General features: G+C 37.9%; 1 protein-coding gene across 8 annotated transcripts; it reads right to left on the reverse strand.

Annotated features, from left to right (window-relative positions):
• Positions 1 to 1,712: 1,712 nt before the first annotated feature.
• TMPO (thymopoietin) lies at positions 1,713 to 19,985 on the reverse strand. 8 transcript variants are annotated; one of them, XM_063133708.1, is made up of 9 exons: positions 19,548 to 19,985; positions 14,426 to 14,552; positions 12,325 to 12,483; positions 9,402 to 9,502; positions 5,732 to 5,851; positions 5,532 to 5,627; positions 5,004 to 5,114; positions 4,076 to 4,170; positions 1,713 to 3,218 (listed from the first exon to the last, which is right to left on the reverse strand). In XM_063133708.1, exons 1-9 carry the CDS (start codon positions 19,806 to 19,808, stop codon positions 2,915 to 2,917), a joined length of 1,374 nt encoding a protein of 457 aa, XP_062989778.1. In that variant the 5' UTR covers positions 19,809 to 19,985; the 3' UTR covers positions 1,713 to 2,914. The 8 variants fall into 8 exon arrangements, with proteins under 8 accessions (XP_062989778.1, XP_062989776.1, XP_062989775.1 ...); XM_063133706.1 differs by having other exon boundaries at positions 5,508 to 5,627; XM_063133705.1 differs by having other exon boundaries at positions 5,004 to 5,117; positions 5,508 to 5,627.
• Positions 19,986 to 23,331: the final 3,346 nt, after the last annotated feature.

Genomic DNA, 23,331 nt, shown 5'->3' on the forward strand with positions numbered 1-23,331 from the left:
ATTTAGAAGGAAGCCCTATTGAGTTCAATGGCGCTTACTTTAAAAAGTCAGCCTGGATCCAACAATGGTATCACACCTGGAGCAGTATTCAACTGAGCCGCTTTGCCTACACAATTGATGTAGCAAATGTAGCTTAAGCGAACACTAGCAATATAACCTAGCACAATAGGTCTCCCTCTTCCCTCCCCATCCACTTTTCCTTGTGTGTCATGTCTTTTTTAGAATGTAAGCTTGAGGGTAGGGACTGTCTTCTTTATTGATAAATTGTAAGCTGTTCTGAGAGCCTTTTGGCTAAGGTGCGGGATAAAAATACTCTAAATAAATAGGTTTTCTAGGGAAACATGTTGCACCAGCTTATGCTATTGGCATTACGCTAGAGGTTTCTTATGCTAGCGCTACATCAACAGCATAAGCACAGCAACCCTGTGGGATACTACTCCTGGAAAGCACGTATATCTTTATATCCAAGGCTATTGCTACCTGTATGTTGCCCCTTCCTCGTATAGTTCCCTTGCAGATAGATTCACATTATTCACTTTCAATGTTACACTAGCACTCCATGTGTACTTTGGATTTCACATTCATGGGTCAATAAAAAGTTCATGTAGGAATTACTGTTGCTTGAATCCTCAATAAATTGTTTGAAATTGCTTTCAAATAAGACTTCAAATACCACTTTAAAAATACACCTGGATACAGCTTAGAATGTTTCCATTATAGAGAATGACTGTTTGAGATAAAACCACAGAATGTTTTCCAAAATCACATAAATGGTTAGTGGCGGTTACAAAGCTCTTATCTATATACTGTATGCACAGGCATTAATCTGAAGAGCAGAGATGGTGTTCCATTTTATATATGGAACCATGGGGAGCTACCTTGTACAAGCTCAATATTGCCTACACTGATTGGCTGTGTTTCTTTACTCCTAGCCCTACCTAGAGATGGCAGAAATTGAACCTGGGACCTTTTGCATTTAAAATGTATTTTCTATTACTGAACTACAGCTCTTCCCCAATACAGTCCAATACCTATTTGTTGTTGTTTATTCGTTCAGTCGCTTCCGACTCTTCGTGACTTCATGGACCAGCCCACGCCAGCCATTATTTGTACAACCATTAAATTGACTGGTTTTACTGTTAAAATGTTTATCAGCGTCATCACCTTTAATAAGTATGTCATATTATTAGTTTTATATAAGTTTATTATCTCCAACACTGATATACACCCCAATTAAATTCTCATGATAGAAATATACTAGTTATCAGCGATTCATTCAGCACTTTCTTATGAACCATTATATAGCTAATAAAAAGTATGTTAGGGATTTTTCAAAGTTAAATATTTGGGATACTTAGGCTACTTAAATACCAATGAAGGCAGTGGGGTTTAAGAAGCCTAACTGCATTGTACTGCAGTCTTCTTTCCAAAACTTACATATTTCAAAGCTCTTTAAAACTTTAGATTTGTGCAGCACAATCCTAGGCATGTCTACTTAGAAGTCTTGTTATGCTCAATGGGGCTTATTCCCATTTAAGTATGTCAAGAAATACTTTTGTAAGCCGCCATGAGAGCCTTTTTTGGCTGAATGGCGGCATAAAAATACTTAAATAAATAAATAAATAAATAAATAAATAACTTTGCATAGCATCAGGTTGTTAAATAGTGATAGTTTTGAAACATATTAATATCATTTTTGAGGAGACTAGAACTTAAGGTTAAAAATAAGTTTATTGCAATTTTGTATAGAATATGCAGTAATAATCAAGATTTCATGTGCTGCAAATTGATACATTCACTTTATATAAGTAATAATCAATACTTAGTAAAAATGAATCGAAGTTATTTGATTGGAAAAAGCAACTGAGAACAAATTATGGCAGACTAAAATAGATGCATCCCTGGACAGTACATTTTAATCTTAGTTTATCACATGAATAACAAATGCCCTTTGAATACCATAAGAATGAAAATTTTAGAATATGAACATTAATGATGCTTCAAACAAAATACAATTGGATTTTTTAAAAATCTAAAAATGACATTCAATTTACCTATGTAAAAATAGAGTAGGTTTTGCTTGAAAACATAAGCCTTTTGTGCTAAGACTCAAAAATTTAAGTCTGCAATTAATTTATGATTTAACATTAGGTAAAAAATGTATTTCAACTTATTTGATGTAAGTTTTATTTCACACGACTTTACTAATAAATAAGTTTTGCTCTAAGGACACCTATTGCCAATTAGATCAGTAATTATAAGATTAAGCACTAAGATAGGTAACTATGATTAAAAATAGAAGATAGGCTTAAATGGAGTTACTACAGTTAAAACTAAGACAGATACAAAAATGTATACAATAGGTTTACAGTTTCTTTATTAAGATGTTACAGTATTCTACAGAAAATGCTGGATTTCCCATTAAAACTACAATACACTAAACTTAGCTGCACAGTTTCAGCAAAATGCATCCAGAAATGCATTTTCCTTTATTATTTTACCACCTCCATCCCCAGGAACAATAAGCAAAGTTGAGAAAATTTCAGTACAGCATCTTTTTAGTATGAAGTAAAAACATTTAAACACACCTTCACATTTTACTATCACTTATGCCCATTTTGAGCTTCCAAGCTTGCAAAAAACAAATATACAATCTTAAATGAACATAATGATGTCCACATTAAAAAAAATAAATCCAAGAAGTTCCAGAGAGATCTAAAAATATTACTTATGGCACAAAGTGATCTCCTAAATATGACAAAGGTTAGTGATGTCCATTTATTGTCTTGTTTCACTTTCAAATTTTCATGTTGCTATTATCTGTATGCAGTCTCTGAACAGATGAGGAAGGATGAAGACACCTCTACAGTTAAAAATAGGAGACCAAGTTGTGTGTGCCATACAAAAAACCCACTCAAACTGTCTCTTCTTCTGCGTTACTACTTATATTACGGAATTGGAATCGGGAGAAAGGATTTCCTTGGTTGGTTTCCATAGATTGATAGACCAAAAATAAGAAGACTGCGACAACAACGAAAAGCAGGATTTTTATCCACAAAGGAATGGAGCGTTTTTTAATTGTTGGTTTCTCTGGTTTGATATCTGCTGAGGAAATGTATTTGGGGATATATTTTGATGAATAGGTTTCCTCCAGTCGGAAGTCACTGAGCTCTTTAGGTCGACCAGCAGCTCCCTTGATTGGTCTGCGGCAGCTAGCACTGTTAATTAAGAATATATTTATTTAAGTGAATAAGAACTTCAATTAAAAAAGAGAAGTAGGTATCTCATGCTCTTTGTTTTAGCAAGTTCCAGTGAAGATGGATGAGGGTTTTCTCTCACTAAAGTTAGCCAAGTAATAACTTACCAGGAAGTACAATAGCTTACCTGATCTAGACAAATAAGGGAAATATATTTTACGCAGTTCATATTAAATATTTATGTGTAGTTTTAAGAGCCTGTTCACACATCATGGAGACAAATCATGGGTTAATTACCCCAGTATTTTCTGGGATGTGAGCTATGCACTAGCCACTTCCACATATTGTAAACAACCTGACGTGCAAACCTGGACTAATGGGTTTAGGGGCTAAACAACCCAGCGCTTAACCCAGCAACTTGATGCCTTCCATATGTGTTGAACCACAACTCCTATGTGTGTTGAACTACAGCATCTCTGGGATGCTGGGAGTTGTAGTACAACACACCTGCACTAATTAAATTTAGTAGTCCAAAGAACTGTGCATAATATGCCATTAACTACTCATCTATTTCAACAGAGTTCAATTCCCTTCCATTATGGTTGCTGGACCACCTTAGAATAAATAAACTTTGAAAGAAGTCTGGTGATATTGAAAACCAGGCTTTCTAGCTGTTAGTGAAGAGAATAAAAAACTGGAAGACTTAATCTTGCATCTAAAAAGAATCTTCAACACTTCTATTAAACTGATTTCTCAAAATGTTGATAATAGAGCCAAATGCAGAAAATGATGCTGCCAAGCTCAGTGGCTTAAGAGCAGTTCTAAAGCCTGAAAACACTTGATTATTAGTTACAAAACACAATGACATGTAGAGGTACCTAATTCCTGTAGGTGTTGATGCTTCATACGGGAACATTTCTTTAAGAATATCCCTTTCTACTCTTCTTTCTTCTGCAGAAGTTTTCTCCATCACCTATACATAGTTAGACAAGAAAAGAATTACACTCTTTATAAATTACATCAGAAAGCTGTAGTAGAGAGAGACAGAGAGAACACAACCATAACCCTGTGTGATTTGGAAGAGTATTTAGTACATCAGTGAAATTTAAGAAGATTCATTCATGGAGTTTAGCTGTTGATTAAAGTTTGGTTACTCTGATGGGTTTGGCCCTTGATTGGGTCCAGGTATCTTCAATACCATCGTTTTGTTCCTTCAACATGAAGCACAGTTATGTAACAAAGACTATAATGATAAATGAAGACTTAAAAAGGCACTGTCACTACTTCTATCCTGACTGAATTTATCATATGGCTACTGAATATGACCAATATGAGCAATTTTATATAGATTTTCCATTTCCTCTTGGTGAAAGCTGTAAACGTTGTCAGTACAGCTGTATCCTATTTGTAACATAGTTACACACAATTCCAGTGAGATCTCAAATTCTATTTGTAATCAAAGTAATAATTGACACATGCGATAGAAAATCTTTTTTTCTTTACAAATCATTTCTACTTTAGATCTGTTTAGCTGACAGTTCTAAAAAATCTAATTTAATGTGCTAAGAGTTAAATTAATTCTTAAAGGCCCTTTAGATATCCCAAATACCTGTTGGTAAACACATGCAAAAATAGCACCCAGAAAAATACCATAATCTGAAACCAGATTCTAGTTCTAAAGTACACCGCAATCTGAAGTAAGGAAAGTGAGTATCTCCAAGTTAAAAGCAAAATATTATTATATACACATGTAAGAGTACACCCTCCTCCCCTTTCTGTCTACCAATCTAAGTTTAAGTCATTTACTTCTGCTGTCATCAATGGTTTCTTTGATGTTCTTCTGGGCAACTCTGAGAAGTCACCGACTGACAGTATAGGATCTGCATGCTTGACATTTCCAGGCACCCTATTGACAACCTGCTGAAATTCAAATTGTTCAAACTCAGAATTAACAGAAGAAACAACAATAAATATATTATCCAAGCCAGGTAGCTTTACAAATGAGAAGCCAACCCTCATACACCGTGTATAATGATTTTTAACATAAAAATGATATATCAACTGGAAGGAAACAAGCTAGTGTAAGATTTACAGCTATCCACCCCCTGCAATGAACTTAAAATAAATTTCTGGTATACATGGGATGAGGAGCTTTCAGAGGATCTAATTCAATATTGTTCCTACTGCTTTAACTTGCTCTTAGTTTGCATCAGATTGATGAGCAATAGCATTCAAAAAGCCCACTTCCCCCCCCAAAGAAATTAGGTTTAATTAAGTTTTTCCAGGAGGAGGAAGATTATAGAATACCACCTCTTGCAAATTCAATATATTTACTAGGGTGTTGTTGCTTGAAGCCACTACAGTATCAGCTATGGGAGTACTCTGTGATATTACTGCATCATGTACTGGCAACGGTACTGTAGTTTCAACCTGTTTGTTTAAAAACAAAAACATAAAAAATAAGCGTACAGTTGTTACTAGGGCCCTGAGAATGAGGAAAATAAAAGTCTAATTGCAAATTAGCCTTGCATCACCCTTTTCCTTGGTGTCCTTCTGGATACTCTTGCAGATTCCCTAGAAACTGCCTGCAGAAGTCCACTTTTTGAAGATCCACTTCTCCAGAATGTCTCAGTAACTCCATCATGAGAATAGTTCTATTTAAGCATTAAACATATTAGCACGCATATGAATGCTGTATATCTACACCAGATAATCCACCACCTAACACCACTGTATCTTGCATGCAAATTACAAGGCGACATTTAGACACCACACACATGGCATCTATGATAGTGTACTCCTTAAAACGATACTTCATAGTCAGCTAGCTAAGAAAAAGGTACCTGTTCTAAAGGCCAGCTCTTAAGTACCAAAATAGATTTACTTTATTCCTCATTTAAACCATTTACAGTGTTGCTGTTAATTTATTGCTTGAAATCCAAAATAGACACTAAAAGAACAAATTGTAATCTCAGAGGATGGGGTGGGTATGAGCTGCCAAAAAGGCAGGTGGGGGCCCATTTCTGGTCCATGGTCCATGTGTTGCTCAGCCCTACATTACCTTTCCTTGGCTATCTAGTAAAAACAGTTAAATACAGAATGAATACAAACTGGAACATCTATACTGATATGCCAGCTCAGAATAAGTAGTTATTTTGATGGGTGTGTCACTATGGAATACCAAAATTTAATTTTTGTGAACCACCCCGAGAGCTTCAGTTATGGGGCAAAATAGAAATGTAAGAAATGAAATGAAGATGACCAAGTTCAATGGGACTCTCTAATATATTTAAGACTACAGCTTTAATTTTGTGAAATGTAGCTGGATGTTTTGGTGCACAGAAAATGAAAAGATTAAACAATGGTGGGAACATTAAATGAGAACTTCAGCTATTGAACAGTATAAAAATGTAATGAATAAACAATAAACAACAAACAAACATCCTTGAGAACTTAAGCATTTTCTGATTGATAGCTTAATAGATTCTGCTATCTATTGGATAAAAGAACTGTTACCAGATGTACATGATCGGCAGGCCAGGAAAAGATAACTATTACACAGAAGCAATGTAACATATGCTTATTATTATAAATGTATGGACTTGTATTTTAAAATGTGACCAGAAAGTTGTAAGAGAGCGAGACAAAGGTGGGAAGGGATTGTGTTTGTGTGAAAATTCTGTGGTTTTAGAAAAATTGACTGTTAGAAGTCAGATAGGGATTAAAGAGTGATGATACATCTACTGAATGAGCTTTTGGGAATAGAATTTAGAAGGGGTAGAGTAGGTAGATATAGGACTAACTGTAGTTTAATCAATAATAATATATATATTTTCTTGTATTTAATACATCTTGTTAATTTATAAATATAAAATCCCACATGTTGCTTTGTCTTTTTATGCTACCAGATAAAAACTTATTTCCTTGTTACTTCTGTATTGGGTAGAAGAAAGCAATTAACCATATTGTCCGTCTCCTTTGTCCCTGAGTAAAAAAGGACTTAAGCTTTGTGTGTCAGTGACTGGAGAAACATCCTGAGGGGTTTCTCTATTTCAAAAGGTGGAAACTAGAGAGGGTATAACCCAGGGTAGGAACATTACAAGCAGCATTACCACTTGGAATAAAACACAGAAAGAGACCACCCACAGAAATAAAACAACTGAATTCTAAGCTTTGAAGTCTGAAAACAAATCACAGTTATCATAAGGAAGTTTGTCTCTACCTTATATTGAGATTTATGGATAACTCAGACGAATGTGGTGGCAATTAATACCACCCAAAAGAGCTATAAGCTTACTACAGGAAGAAATAAATTCCACTGCCCATCTGGAATGATTTTTCAATATTTGGAATACTGCTATAGAATTCAGGATGGACTTGCTACAGAAAAAAAAAATCTTTCATTTTCCTTATCTTTCTTCTTTTATCTTTCTCTTTTTTCATTTTCCTTAGATGTAATGTCTCTATGTAATGCTTTTATGCCATGTATGTTTATGAAACAATAAAAGAAATAAAATAAAATTTATACAGAAATGTAGAGTGTTTACATTTTCGGAGTGATAGTTTCAAGACAGCATTATAGAATTTTTTCTTTAACGAAAAAATATGTTCTCAGATACCTCAGCTTTTCTGTGTTTTCGCGAATGCATAATCTACATAAGACAAGTTTTTAAAAAAGAAATACCATGCTTTTGATGTTGAAGCTTTTGTTATTGTAATTATTTAAAAATACTTTTTATATTACTTGATCACAATGTACAATCTAAACATAATGTACCAATTTTACATTACTTTAGCATTTATATATTTAATCTCAGAATAAAAAAGACAGAAGCACAAATGTATGTATACCCCCATATACAATTAGTAAACTGACAATGCAGTACTATATGCTTCTGTTCATCAGTAAGCCCTATGGAGTTTATGGGAGTTCAATGGGATTGCCCCAGGTTACAATCTCTGTGTATAGGATTGCAACCTATGACCTCACTTCAGAGATGTAGGAGACCAGTAATAATATTTTTAAAAATCTGTGTATAGGATTGCAACCTATGACCTCACTTCAGAGATGTAGGAAACCAGTAATAATAATTTTAAAAATCTCTGAAATAATCAAAATTGAAAAAGGAATAAATTGGGAAATTATGCACCTACAACACTGCTTTCTAGAAATATTATTTCATCACATACCAATTTCCACTACATTATACAGATTCTCAGGAACATGCCCCAAAGTATTGCCATAAACATTTCTCCCGCAAGTAGTTCACTCTTTCAATTCAACCAATCTAGGCATTTTGCACCTATGTACTACGAACCATGACAGCAATATCCTAAGCCAGTTATGGAATTTAGATATATATGGAATCAATATACACTAACAATGCTGAACCAAAAAAGGGTGACGAGGGGAGAGGGAGATTTTACAAATATAACCGCCCATTAAAATGTACCATTCTTTTTTTGGTGATGGGAGTGGGAGAACATTTTCAATGATTGGGTGGGTGTTGCGGAGAAAACGCATACCTTCCCCCAAAATAAGGATCACATTTAGGTGGCAACAGTACTCCATTGGGAACTTCTTTGCCCCTCCGCCCCTGATCATTTACTGCTTTGGAACCTTTCACATTTAAACAGCTCTTTTACTAATAGCGAAGTTGTGATGCATCAAAATCTACCCACAGTGGCACTGAGGACAAATGAAGCTAGTTCAGAATTCTTACCTTACACTACCTTTACTCTGAATAAACTTTGTTTACCACCTGTGATTGTATGATGTCACTATTAGGACAGACTATTTCAAATGAAAAGGGCACCAGAGCAGCAAACCAGCATGAAAAGGGTTAACTGGGAGAGGGGGTTCAAAAATATTTGAGAGCTTCCTACAAGCCCCCTTTTCACTCCCCAAATAATATTAGCCAAAAACACTATTCTGCTATAATTTCTTCCAGATTCCCATGTTTTTTGCAAAAGAGTAAGGGAAAATGCTACTTTCCATTGCTATATAGTATTGAATATTCAACATTACAAAGAACACAATTCAGTAGCCTATGAGAAATGACCAATATTATAGCTTGTGATAAATAATCTATATTATTGCTTCTAGAACAATAAAAATAAGCTAATGTTAATATGTCTGCCTTAAAAAGTTGATATCTGCAATTTTACGTGAGAGTTGTTATAAAATAATTATTATAATGATACCTGGTTATGTTCAGCAATTCTTCTTTGCTTGAGTATTAGTGGGGCTTTTGTTTTACCCTTCAGTGGTTCCCGCTTCTCAAGTTTGAATTCTGCTTTAGGATCTGTGAAGAAATGTCATTTATTATTCTTTAATTTTTGTGAACCGCCCAGAGAGCTTCGGCTATTAGGTGGTGTAAAAATAAAATAAATAAATAAATAAATAATTTGCAGCTTAAAATTCCATTATATCAAAGCTGTTTCTACTACTAAAAAAAAGGTAATTATTTTTAAACACCATTTTAGAAAATTATGCTAGCAGCTGCAAGTTTGTAAAGGATGTTTAAATTTTCTTATAATCCCTGTTTGTATTTGGAATTGTTTAAACACAACCTCCCTAAACAGAAGAATTTCAAAGAGTATTTAAAAAGTCATCAGCAATTTAAGCTCTTCTATCATTTTTCTCTCCTACTCCCACCCCCATTTTTGTGCACGCTTGCTCTTGGAAATCTGCAACCATGCTCAAATTCATTTCATTGGCCCAATTCGCACATAATTTCCCCATGAGATTTCTCATCATCGCAGCAGCCATCATTTTGGATATTTGAGCCATAGCGGGGTATGCTATAGCCTGTTATGTGTGAACCTGGCAGAGTGTGTGTGTTGCTGGGATGGTTAACAAGCAGCACGCAACCCTAAGCAGCCCATGGGTTCTGGATGGCTTGTCAACCACACCAACAATCCACCCTCACTGGATTCATATGTAACGACAAGCTATGGTGCACTCCACACACAGCTCAAATATTCACGATGTCGGCAAGTGTCACAACAAAAGGCCCCACAGGGGTATTCAACCACAGTGGCTTCTTGATGCATGCAAACAATGTTACTGAGTAAGATTTTAAAATTTCATACATTTGATATTTTGTGTTAAACGCAAACACCTGCTATCATACTGAAGCATTAATACCTTTTACATGTTAAATCTAGTTTTAGGGAACAGTGCTGCTTTTATAAAGTTGGGTCCTGATTTAATCACATGCAACTCAGCGAGCAGAAGCACGCTTTTTCTACCTCTTCGACCCCGCAGCAACCCCTCCACCCCAAAATACTACGAAGAGGGTCAGAGCACCCTGCTGAATGGGGTAAACTTCAACAGGATGGTTAAGGACATTCCCTGAAAATGAATGAAGCTCCACCCATGGAAGGTGCTTCCACCCAATTTTCAAAGATCCACCCTCTTTTCCATTCAGCAGGGTCCTGCAATCCTCTATGTAGCATTTTGTGGGGAGGCAGGGAAATCTACTTATGCCAGTCCAACTGCATGCACCAAAATCTAGATTTTATCCCGTTTGTTTAATCCATTACAATATGCATTTTTGTGTTATTTGCATGGTTGTGTTTTTAAATTTCGCAACCCATCTCAAACATGCTGTAAAGAAGCTATATAGAAATAAAAATAGACATGACGTGATTACACAGTAATGCCTGCTTTGTAGGTATCAGTACAGCTGGAAATGAAAGTCTTCACTAAACTGAACATTTAGGTTTCCTCTAAGTAGAGCTACAAAGACATTATTCAGTTATGCTAACTGCTTATCCAAACTGCATACATACCATGATACTAAGAAACCAAGGAGTTATCAGTTCAAGTTTTCCTTTATCTGATGTGAACACACTCAGAAAATACATTAAGTAACAAAATTAGATAGCCTCAGTAACACCATTTTCATATTTTCTCTCCTAATTCCTCTTATTGGTTTTTAAAGCCAATGCTATCCATCTGGCATGAAAGAGTCCATGTTCCAGGCTTTTCCCTCTAAGGGGCTAGAAGGAGCTGCAGATAGATTTAAAGACACACTGGTGGTACAGATGCCAATCTACTGAAGCAGCTCTTTCACTGATTTGCAAAGTCTTCCAGAACATTATTGCCCCAGTAGTTGGCAATAGGAGCCTTAAGTCATCATACCTAGAGAAAATCGTACGTATACAACTACAGTATATTATTATTATTATTTATTTATATAGCACCATCAATGTACATGGTATGTAAATGTTTCTTAATTGAGACTCTTACTATAGTAACAATTATAAGTATCAAGAGTGCTAGCAAATGTTCTCCTCTAATATTAGCTTTGTCCTAAAACTGAATGAGCCCAAACATTAAATTCATTTGGTCCCTTATACCAAACCAAGATATAATTGGCAAATTTCCTAATATTAATCCTGCCTTATTCGGTTTCTTTAACATAATCTAATTTTATATAAAAGGAGGAATTGTTATACACTGAAAGATTTGCATTAAAATTACCACTCATTAGTGTCTTTTTAAAAAAAAATATAATCTTATTATGATCTACTCTATTTAGTCTAGTCTATTTAGTGAATCAATCTACTTAATCTAAGAAGTAAGCCCTACTGAATACAGTGAGATTTAATTATCAGTAATCATGTACAAGTTTGTACCGTTGATCTCAGCTAGGTTGTTGAGAACATAGGGTAGTATCCAATCTTAGTCCTACAGAGCACACCCATTGAAATGAATGGGAGTTAGGTTAGTCATATGAAGTACTCCTTTATCCTACATTGTATTCTCACATTCTATTCTCCTTCCTGTCTTCACCCAGCAAGATCAGACAAGTGTCTCAGGCACGTGCATTTTTTTTCTATTCCCCACCCTTCCCAATTCTCCATGTCCCTTGTAGAATGTAATAGACATCCTATATTGAAACATGAGATCTCTCAGGTTGTGCATCCAACTGTCCCACTGATTTCAATAGGTCTACTCCAAGTATGACTAAGTCTGGATGCAACCCATCGCAAGCCAGGCAAGCAGAAGAGAAACACGCAAGCCCATTGCTCCCAGGCTCACTGTGTGTGGAAGGTGAAAGAAATGTTCCAACAGTTCTAGTTTTAAAAGCTATTCAACCGTGTGTTTTATTTCTACCTTCTTCGTTGTCACTGTATTGATCAGACTCATCATTTCCATTCTGTTTACTGTTTTCTGCAGATGAAGAAACTGCTGGTGTAGGTATGAAAGAACTTAGCTCTTGGCCCGGTTCTTTCAACTTCAGTAATTTCTTCTCATAGAGCTTCCTAGTAGTTGCTGCAGCAGAGCAAGAAAAAATTGATACATTAGGATAGATAAGAGGTTCCTATCTGCAATGTGACAAGAAATCATACCATTCTACATTGTTCTACCAGTCATCAAGTTTGGCAGACAGTGGACTGTAGATATCTAAACATTTTGAGGTCTATGTGCTTCAACAGCTTCCAAGCTAGGGAATTGGGATGACAAAACATCATGCTGAAGCTAACTGGAAAGAAAAATCCTAAGCAACATCTCTTTTAAGCAGGTACACGCTTAATAAGAAAAAAAGACCATTAAAACTTGGGAAACCTTCAAATTTATCAAGCTAACACAGGATAACAAGTTCACAAAACTTTATGGTTGTTAGCTCAAAGTCAGAATTAACTAAATCTGGGGCCAAAAAAAAAAGGGGGGGGACCTCAATTAAGAGAATGGTAAGCAAGATACATGCTTACTGCAAAGTTTTAGATTCAATTGCTTCATGCAATTATGAAAGGACAGTCAGTATTGGGGAAGCTAGGAAAAACAATTTCATGATAGAACTACAGTTTAGAGAGTTAGGAATAAAAGTTTGGGAAGGGGTGGGAAATTAAGTCATGGAAAAGTATTGCTGGGCCTAAAATATTTCAGGGCCTAATTAAATGTTACATGCAAGGAGCAATCCTATGACCCCTAGACAGAGTTGGGTGTGGGTATGTCATAGGATAATTTTTGTGAACCTTTTGAAAGGCCTCTAAACTCCAAGTAACCCAGTGTCGTAAGCAGAAAGAATTTTGCAACTAAGAAGAAATACAAAATGGCTGAACATTCTTTTACACCGACAATTTACAGAAGCAGCATTTGTTAATTTATGCAATGTATCACACAGGTTGCAATCTGAGGGGGTGGATGATTTGGAGAGGCCAGGGCCAGGCAAATTCCACTTCAACAGACTTATTAAGTATGTCATGAGGTTTCCTAGCAGCCAGTGAGACAACAGCTCAAATGATCATGCAACGAAGTGCTAGTAGCATCTTTTAATGTAGCAAATTGTAACTTGCTATGTGGAACTAAAAGGAAGGAAAGGAACCTCTCGTGCAAGCAGTTGAGTCACTGCTGACTCCTAGAGGCATGCCTGCTTTTGCTGACGTTGTCTTGGCAGACTTTGTAGCAGGGTGGTTTGCCATTGCCTTCCTCAGCCGCAGTTACCTTTCCCCCAGCTAGTTGGGTAGTCATTTTACCAACCTCGGAAGGATTTTATTTATTTATTTATTACATTTTTATACCACCCAATAGCCAGAGCTCTCTGGGCGGTTCACAAAAATTAAAACCATAATAAAACAACCAACAGTCTAAAAACACAAATGCAATGGAAGGCTGAGTTGACCTGAGCCAGCTGCCTGAGAACCAGCATCCGCTGGGATCAAACTCAGGCTGTGGGGAGAGTTTCCGCTGCAGTAACTGCCGCTTACCACTCTGCGCCACAAGAGGCTCTAAAGCAACTAAAGCCACCAGTAATTTCATAGTGACACCATTTTTATGCAAATATGTTAATTTCTCAGTGCTGAATCATGTGAGAGCCTTTGTTCATACACTGATGAATGATGCAAGAAAGCAACTTTTGTTTTCATCCTGCTAATTGGCAAATAGTTCCTGGCACCATGCAGAATGATTTGAGGTGACAAATATTTGCCCACACCCTCCATGACCAAAATGTTATGGACTTGTGCACTCTGCCAGCAGCCAAGTTAATGGAGAGCACTGAAGTACTAAAGCAAAGAAATCCTAGTTCTGCCATGGGGTTGCATGGTTACTAACAGTGGGGAAGTGAACATATGCAAGAATACTGTGCAAAGTTCTATATTTCACCTTCTGACATAGCTATTAGTATATACAGAATTTAACTCCTCTCCCTTCACATCTCTCTATGCCTTAATTTTTTTTAAAGGATGTATTATTCATGTGATGCTTCACCTACCCACAATAGGACCTGGATTCACACCATATCTCAGAAGTTGATCTTTGAGTTCCTCGTTACTGAGTTCTGTTACATCTATATCATCCTGCTCTTCAGTCCTCGGTTTGTCTGTTTTCTTTGTTGCTTTCTGTGAATACATAAATAGACGAGGGTTTACCAGTATTACAGAAAAGTTGTTAAACATTTAACTACACTACTAAATGTAATGTAATTTTTAATGTTGTTTTTATTCTTTTGCCTCATTTGTTCACTGCAAATAAATCTTTGATACAAACAGAAAAATCAATAGAATCTACCTCGTGTGTTCCTATGAGCTGATCTACTGGAACAATACCTAGATTAGGAACCTTTCCTAGATTTTCAATACTATTTTACTCTGAAAACTCCCTTCTCCCTTTGTTCCCTTCACCAGCTCCTACCTTTTTTCATGTCTTTCCTAAGTCTGCCCCTCATTCTTCAAATCTTAGAGGACAAAAGATGTCTAAATCCAGAAATATTTGAAGCACACTTCAATCAAATACTTAGTTTTTGTGAAATTTCCTCTGTGAAAAAAATCCCTCAGAAAAGGTGGGCCACAACAATATCCAAAGTTAATTATTTCAAGTTAATATTGTCATATATATATATATAGAGAGAGAGAGAGAGAGAGAGAGAGATTAAGTCAACATAAGCAAAGTCAATTAAGTCAATAAAAGCTTTCATTCATAGTAAACACTATTTTATTACTGAGCTTGTTTGACCATTAGTCCTCTCTTCGTTTATATGTACTCACAAGCAAAAGATTCCTTCATCTCAATAGCTTTGGTAACACACAATCCAACATGGACTAAACCAAAGCAAATAGAACTAAATGTCCACTTCTGAGCAAACTAAATGTCCACTTCTGTTCAGTTTATGAGCTGGAGTTGGAACCAAGGTCTTATAATACAAATACCTTGATTTTACATATTTTGATATTTATATCCCTCCTTTCGAAACAAAAGGCACCCTTAAATATATGCTCTTAGAATACTGCACACCACAACAGTTATTAGAGTTGTGTTAAAGATTGAGGGAAAGATGCAAGAAAAAAAGTAAAATGATCTGAATATTTTGGGTTCTAAAGTTCAAGTATATCTCTTCACTTTTCTATAGAAAGTTTTTCAAGCAGTACAGAAAGGTAGTTAGAAACAGATTTTGTATATCATTGCCTTTGCATTTAGATTTTAACAATATCTCTTCTAATCTGCAATAAATAGTACAAGCAAACGAAATTAGTCCTAGCAAGACTCTAGAACTGATTGCAGTGGCATTAATTAACCAGTAGGAGGCACCAAACACACAAAAACAGAGCATCTTTTGCAGTCAAGAATGGAGCAAACTGTTTCAGGAGCTCTACTGAACAGATAATGCAGGGTAGAAATGTACGAACCAATGGCAGGGTAATTGCAATATCTCCAGAGAAATAACAAGACATCAGATGCCAACATCGCAACAATTTATTAGACAAAACCAGTATGAAGCATAAAAATCTGAATCTATTCTTCTTTGCAGGTGGATGTTACCTGATATGTCCACACATATGGTCCCTGCCATTCTTAAAGATGCAGTAGTGCAATCACTCATGAAGAAGCCCACTCTGGACCCAATGGCATTAGACAACTATTGCCCAGTTGGAAATACCCCTTTCTTAGGAAAAGTATTGGAGAGGGTCATGGAAGAACAACTGCAGGCACTCTTGAAGGACACTGATTATCTAAACCCATTTCAATCTGGGTTTCGACCTGGTTACAGGACTCAATCAGCCTTGGTCACCCTGATGAATGACTTTTATTGAGAGAGAGACAGGGGGAGTGTAACCTTGTTAATTCTGCTCGATCTCTCATTGGCATTTGATACCACCGACCATGGTAACTTCCTCGATCAACTCCACCAGATGGGCATTGGAGGCACTGCAGGGTTGATTTCAGAGTATAACATTGGGTGATCATTTCTCAGCCCCTTGGCAATTATTATTGTTAACATAGCTGAAGCTCTTTGGGTGGTTTACAAAAGTTAAAAACAGTGAACAAATATACAAAATTTAAAACCATAAAAAGCATAAAATACAAACAAAAACAGACAATTTGTTAAAAACAACTATTCATAGTTCGGAGGTACTCCTAGATCCATCATTGTTGCTGGAGGCCCAAGTGGCTACAGCAGCTTGGAGTGCCTTTTACCAGCTTCTGCTGGCTTACCAGCTACGGCCAATTCTGGACAGGGATAGCTTGCCCACAGTGATACAGCATTAGTAACCTTAAGACTGGATTACTGCAATGTGCTCTATTTGGGGCTGACCTTAAGACTGCTCCAGAAGCTATAGCTAGTGCAGAACACAGCAGCTCCGTGGTTGCAGGAGCTACCCCTTCTCAGCATACATCTCCTTTGCTGAGGGAATTGCACTCGTTAAGGCTGTGGTATTAGTGTACAACTTGGAACCGGGATACCTAAGAGAATGCCTTCTCCCTTACCATCCTGCCCAATCACTGAGGTCATCAGAGGGCATGCTCCTGGTGGTTCCATGTGGACCTGTGGCCCGAATGGAATCCACCAGAAGAGCCTTTAGTGTAGTCACCCCTTCTCTGGGGAACTCTCTGCCCCTGGAGGTCAGGTAGGCACCAACACTAGGCTGCTTCCAGCACCTCCTGAAAACATCTGTTTCGAGAAGCCTTCACTAACTGACTAGTCACTGCTTTTCTGGCTCCTTTGTTTTTAAATTGAATAATTTTAATTTACTTTTTTAAAATCTTTCTTTTACTGTTTATATCTATATTCACCACTCTGGAATCAGTTAGGTAATTGAGTGGTATATAAATGTTGTAAATAAATAAAAAATAAATAAAACAGGAGCTTTCCTAGTCTTCAGCCTCAGTAATCAGTGTTACTGGGCAATTATAATATAAAGGTGGACAAAAAGTAATTTGAGATCTGAGTGATCTGCAAAATTTTCTGACTTTTCCCTCATCCCTGCTGCCCTATGAGCTACTGCTGCAGATAGGGGGGGAAACACTCTCTCTCTCTCTCTCTCTCTCTCTCTCACACACACACACACACACACACACACACACACGAATGAAATAAAGATGTAAACCAGTGGGGTTGTGTGTAAATTTTTCCACTTATTTTTCCACCTTTATTCTGCAAAAAGTTCTCCACTTTAGAAATGCACTGTTTCATTTAAAGATTAGTAACATAATGAAGAAACAAATACAAGGCAAATTGAGCAACTGGAATGGATACAATATCAAATGTAAAATCAAAGTTGTAGTTAAGCACAGCTCTTGAGGCATGCTAAAATTAGTATATTAAATTTTCAGTGCCTTCATTCTTCCATAAAATATAAATAATATAAGGGAAGTTCAATGCGACTTACTCCTCAGTAAGTACAGGATTGCAGCATAAGTGCACTTCATTGACTTTCCCTGACTAATCATATATTCACTTGTTACTTTTGGCTACTGGAAAACTTTTCCAATATGTATACAGCACAAAACACTTCTTAGCTTTGTTTACTAAACGTAAATCAAAACAAAGATGCTAAATTAGATCTCCACTGATTTAGAGCAGAGAATTTTTCAATTGAAAATCCCTGAAAAACCTACATCTCTGGCTTGAATATATATTTACACTGAATAAACATGCATTCAGCAACTATTGGAAGCTGAATGCTTAAAGAGCCAACCAGCTCCACAGTGGAATCTTAGCTAGGGCAAGGTTAAATAATAGATAGCATGCAAGATCTTAGTGGTCCATAACTAATGTTCTTTTCTTAATCTGCTGACTGACCAAAGATTTCATGCCAAGCAGACTTCAAAATAATAAGTAGTTTGGTCATTTATTTTCTAACCGTAGAACATCTAGATTCCCTCTAAGGAACTGAAGTACATTTTTTTCCTATATGCTCTGCAAATATTACCCCTGGAAGTTGTGAAGAAAACTTTCTACAGTGCAATCCTAAATGTGTCTACTCAGAAGTAAACCCCATTGAATTCAATGGATTTATTCCCAGATAAATCTGTATATGATTCTAGTCTTAACCTCTCAAAATACACCAGTTACTCTTTCTACAGCTGGCAAAACATGGGCCTTTTATATACTATGGCCAGCAAAAGAGACTACAAACATTTGCAGATAAATGGTTAAAGAGTTTAACCTTTAAAAAGAATGATACAATTTTATAAAAGAGGAGTTACTTTGAAGCAAGGATATCTTGTATCTTTCCTTTACCAATTCTAAATTACACAAAAGATATCCTGGTAATTTGCTAATGCAGAAGCAACAATAAAGTAGACCAAGAAGTAATCATGCTGTAAAGTCAACGACTCTTAAAAGTTTTAATTGGCTTTTAAATAAGCATGCTTAAAAGAAACTTTACCCAAGCAACCACTTTAAATGCCTGTAGTGGAGCTTCGGCAGCTTCTATCTTACTTTCAAGCGCGTACAGTACGATCTTAGAGATTTATTCAGAAATAAGTTCCACTGATTTTAGGGGGCCGCGTTCCCTCGTAAACATTTCTTCGGATTATGACTTGGACCGGCCATCGGCCTGGTGCAGATCTTTCCCGTGGAGAATACAACACAATCGTATACGGCATACAGCCAAGAACCACAACGTGCCTGCAACAAGCCTAAACTTATGCAGAAGTGAAACCTTCTTGCACCTGGCAGGGCGCCCACAGTGTTTAATCGTCTGCAAAGAAGCTATTCGGACGACAGGTGCCTGTTGGGAAGCGGGGACGCAAGTCCGAGGCCCCGTCGCCGACTACCAGTATTCATTCTGTGACAAAAAGCTGTGGGGGCCAGAGTTGCACTTTTCAGTCTGCCGAGGGCCCATTAGGCGCCCCCCCCATCCCAGAGACTTCGTGCCAGGCTGTCTAATCGAAAGCGATTTATGGAGGTTCTGCCCACGCACAGGTATTGGGTCTCTCTTCTCTCCCCCCCCCCCCGTCCGCCAGTCGGTGACAAAACATGGCGCCGCCCCCTCTGAGAGAAAGCGGGAAAACTCCACCGCCCCCTCAGCGCTTAAAGGCCGCGTAACAAGGGGACGGAGCCTGCTTTTGCGCTACATAATAGGGAAGGGAAGAAACGCGGAGGGGCTTACCCGGCCCACGGTGACCGTAGCGCCGCCGCCGCCGCCTCTGTTCCTGGCGGCGACTGGGGTAGGCTCCCGCTCCTCGTCACTGGAGAAGTCTAGCTGCAAAGGGGCTCCGGGCGTGTTGCGGGCGGTGAGGTGCTGAAGGTAGAGCTGCACATACACGTCCTTGCGCTGCTCGCCGCCCGGCAGGCTCACATTGTTGGCGATCAACTCGCTCTTCAGTTTCTCCTTGGTGAGCACCGACGGATCCGCCAGGAACTCGGGCATCGCCAGACTCGGGCTCTTGTCGCCGCCCTCCCAAGAGACAGCGAGAGAGGGAACCGCCAACAAAGAGGGGGGTGGGGGAGGAGGGAGAATAGCAGGAAGAGGAGGGGCGGGAGGGGGAGGAAAGAAAAGGAGGGAGGAACAATCCGCCCGCGTTCAACGTACCCAACTCCTTCACAGCGTTCACAACGGACGGTTTTGCCCGTTCGCCAATAAAGTACGCGGGGATTGGTCGGCGGGATGGCAAAGCCTCCCTGGGATTGGCTGTGCGGCCGAGAGGATCCGCGCGCGGGTTCCCATCAGAATCTCAGTCTTAGCTTTTAGTCACGCAGTTTAAATTCGACTCAGGCGGGAGCGGAGGTTCCTCCGCCCCTCCCCCTTTTGTTAGCCCAGCGCTTTGGCGACGAGGGGCGGAGCTACGCAAGAAATTAGGCAGCCTTGTGCAGGTGGAGGCCCTTCATGATTGCCGTCCCGGTTAGAAGAGTTTGGACCACATGCGAGTTAATCAACGGTTGTTTCCCATTCTGTTCCTATTACCCCTCCCCCCGTTGGTTAGCGTGTCGTCTGAACTCAGCCACAGAAAGCGATTCTGAAGGAGAGATGCTAACAACGTTCGTTCTATAGGGATTCCAGGACAGGAAGAGGGGCCGGGGCGGCTGTGAGAAGAGAAGCGCCTTTATATTACAGCCGCTTCTCGAGGGGAAGTTGTAGCGTGTGGTACAATTAATAAGCCATGCAACACGCTTATAAAAACAAACATGCCTGAGCTTTCTTCTGGGCGCTGTTGTGATGTCTCCCTTTAATAATTTCAGCCCACAGCAGCGCCCCGGGTGCCATGCGGCTACCAAGCTTTGCACGAAGTACGTAACACCTGGCGTGCGCGTTGCCCAACGTGCTCACTTGACTTGCGCAAGGCAGATCTTTTCAAAAATGTGCTCTCGCTGAGTTCCCCCAGTTGTTTTTGATTACGTAAAAGGAAACCACTAGCTTTTTCAATGATTGTATGATAGGGATTTCGAAAAAGATGGCTGGATTGTGATTACTAATTACTAGTCTATATCTATAATCCTGATCAACCAATGAGATTTAAAACTTCAGTTTGAAACCATATTGTGCAGATGAACAGTGTTTAACGTTAATTAAGTAAGCCAGTATTGAAAATTAATCCGATCAGTGTAGGACTTACTACTATGGAGTACCAGGGCGTTTTACACAATTTGGCCTTTCACCATCTATGGTTGGGACTACAAGTTGCCAGTTTATCTACATAACTGTCTGTAGCTCTCATTTTCTGAAGCCAATATCGCAAAACAACAATAACAATCAGAAAGCAGCGTTTGCCCTTGTCGCCTCGTTCCCCAATTAAGGATTATCCGTGATCTTCCTCAAGTATTGGATAATAAAGAGATTTTATAGTGTTAAGGATACACTTTGTAAAAGGGATGAGAGGGCTAAGGCCCAGGGTTCACATTTCCCAAACGACTATCTGGAAAGTCTTGTTTCTACTATGCAATGTGCAGGTCTCTTTCTTGCAATCATTGTGTGTGGGGCTATAGAAACAAACTGGAGAAATCAAAAGCGGAGAATAGAGCCACACAATACATACTTTAAGGTTTTCTAGGCAGTGATCCTAGCAAAGAAAAAACTCAGAAAATAGTGGATTTTCCTCCAGCACAAGTGAACAAAGCAAATAATGGAACATACAATGGCTGAGTTTGGATGGCACGCTAAGCGTGTTGTCCGAACTCAGCCAATCTCTTGCTTTGCCCTGATGCAAGTGTAGGGTGTTAGAACAACATGGATTCCCGGGCAGTGCATACAAACAATTGCTTTGTATAGATAGGTATGCTTTAATTTGCTCCCCATATTTCTCTATGGGAAAATCTCCCATACAGGCAGTTTTTAACACTCAGATGTAACTGCTCTAATGACATGGATTTCAGACAGGAATCTCTTGCACTGTCAAAACAACTGAGGTACTGCGGTTACCTGTCAAGGGTGATCTACTAGAATTTTAACAGGGCTGACAAAAACAACAAGCTGATCTTTTGAGAGAACAGGGAAAAAAATCCTCAAATCGGATCAACTGTAGTTTAACATTCAATTATGTCACTACTGTATTGCTTCGATTGTAAGACGCCATCGATTGTAAGATTCACACTAATTTCAGTACCACCAACAGAAAAAAAAAACCCTAAGACACACCCGCGATTCTAAGACGCACCCCATTTTTAGAGATGTTTATATGGGAAAAAAGTGTGTCTTAGAATTGAAGAAATAGGGTATCTATCTAACAAGAGAGTATACGAAAGCACTGACATGTTCTACAACACGATCTCTGTTGTCAGGATGGGCTTTTGGTTTCTTTTAGAAGAACTAGGAATATCAGAGAAATGCTGGTCAGGAGTGATTTTAGTGATGTAAGGAGTGCTTACCTAACATTTTAGCAGGTGCAAGCTTACCGAGGGGACATTTTAGCTATTGTAAATATACATCCAGAACCACCACATCCAAAAATCCATCCAATGATGTAATCTACACTTTAAGACATTTCTCAACCTGCAGCAGTGTTTATGTTATTTACGCCATCCAATGTAAGTGTCCAAAAATTTACATGGGAAAAACCATCAGACCCCTTAAGAAATGAATAGGGGAATACCTGTGTGATCTCAAAAACAATACATCAGGAGCTCCACTTGTATCCCACTTTGGGGGAAAGAAACATTTCTTAATGATTTTTACGTTTTAGACACTACAAGGATGAGAAGCAGCTGCTGAGAAAAGAAATGGAGTGGATTTTAAATTTAAGACACTGTCCACAGGGGCTAAATGATCTGGAATTCTTACTACTCCTATAATTTTGAGACATTTCCAGGTGCTTGTAGCTTTGTCCAGACATGAGAAGACCTTGATGGAATTGCCCTGTTATGACAACAGATAGAACTGTGTGTAGCTATTTCAACTGTTGAGCAATGAGCTGAATATGTGCCCAAAAATGTGAAGTATGCTGAACGCAGAAGCCAAAAAGTATTTTCTGTGCAATACTATTCTAGAATTTCTAAACATAGGAATGTGAGAAAGGGAGATCAAAACATTTTCTCTAATATGAAAGAAAAATGAATTTCTTGGTACTCTCAGTTTAGAAATTATCAGTGTTGGTTTTGATGAGATTCTAAACAAAACAAAACACATTGTTATTGCAATTGATTAATTTTTGAGATTGAAAATAAGAAATCCCCACAAAATTCATTTCATTGGGTGTTTATATGAGGTAATTGACTAATAAGAATTTGCAAGATTAGCACACAGTGTAGGTTCTTATCTACTGCATGTGCATATTTGTTGTACAATTATATCTGATTGATGGATTTAAAATTAAAATGACTTCATATAACTGCAATAGTTCCTATGTTTCTATTTTACATATTGTACAAAGGGATTGATAACAATTGTCCTTTTATGACTAATGTATTGTGCAAAAATTAACAGCTCAATTGAAAGGCATCTTTATTTATTTATTTTATTT

This window comes from Elgaria multicarinata, chromosome 9, assembly GCF_023053635.1.
Source record: "Elgaria multicarinata webbii isolate HBS135686 ecotype San Diego chromosome 9, rElgMul1.1.pri, whole genome shotgun sequence".
Lineage (NCBI taxonomy): Eukaryota > Metazoa > Chordata > Lepidosauria > Squamata > Anguidae > Elgaria > Elgaria multicarinata.

Coding starts and splice junctions, on each gene's coding strand:
- TMPO (XM_063133705.1), bottom strand. CDS start 19,808: ATGCCCGAGTTCCTGGCGGATCCGTCGGTGCTCACCAAGGAGAAACTG. Junction 12,484..14,425: donor GAATCCAGGTCCTATTGTGG/GTAGGTGAAGCA, acceptor GCTCTGCTGCAG/CAACTACTAGGAAGCTCTAT. Junction 9,503..12,324: donor ATACAGTGACAACGAAGAAG/GTAGAAATAAAA, acceptor ATTTCTTCACAG/ATCCTAAAGCAGAATTCAAA.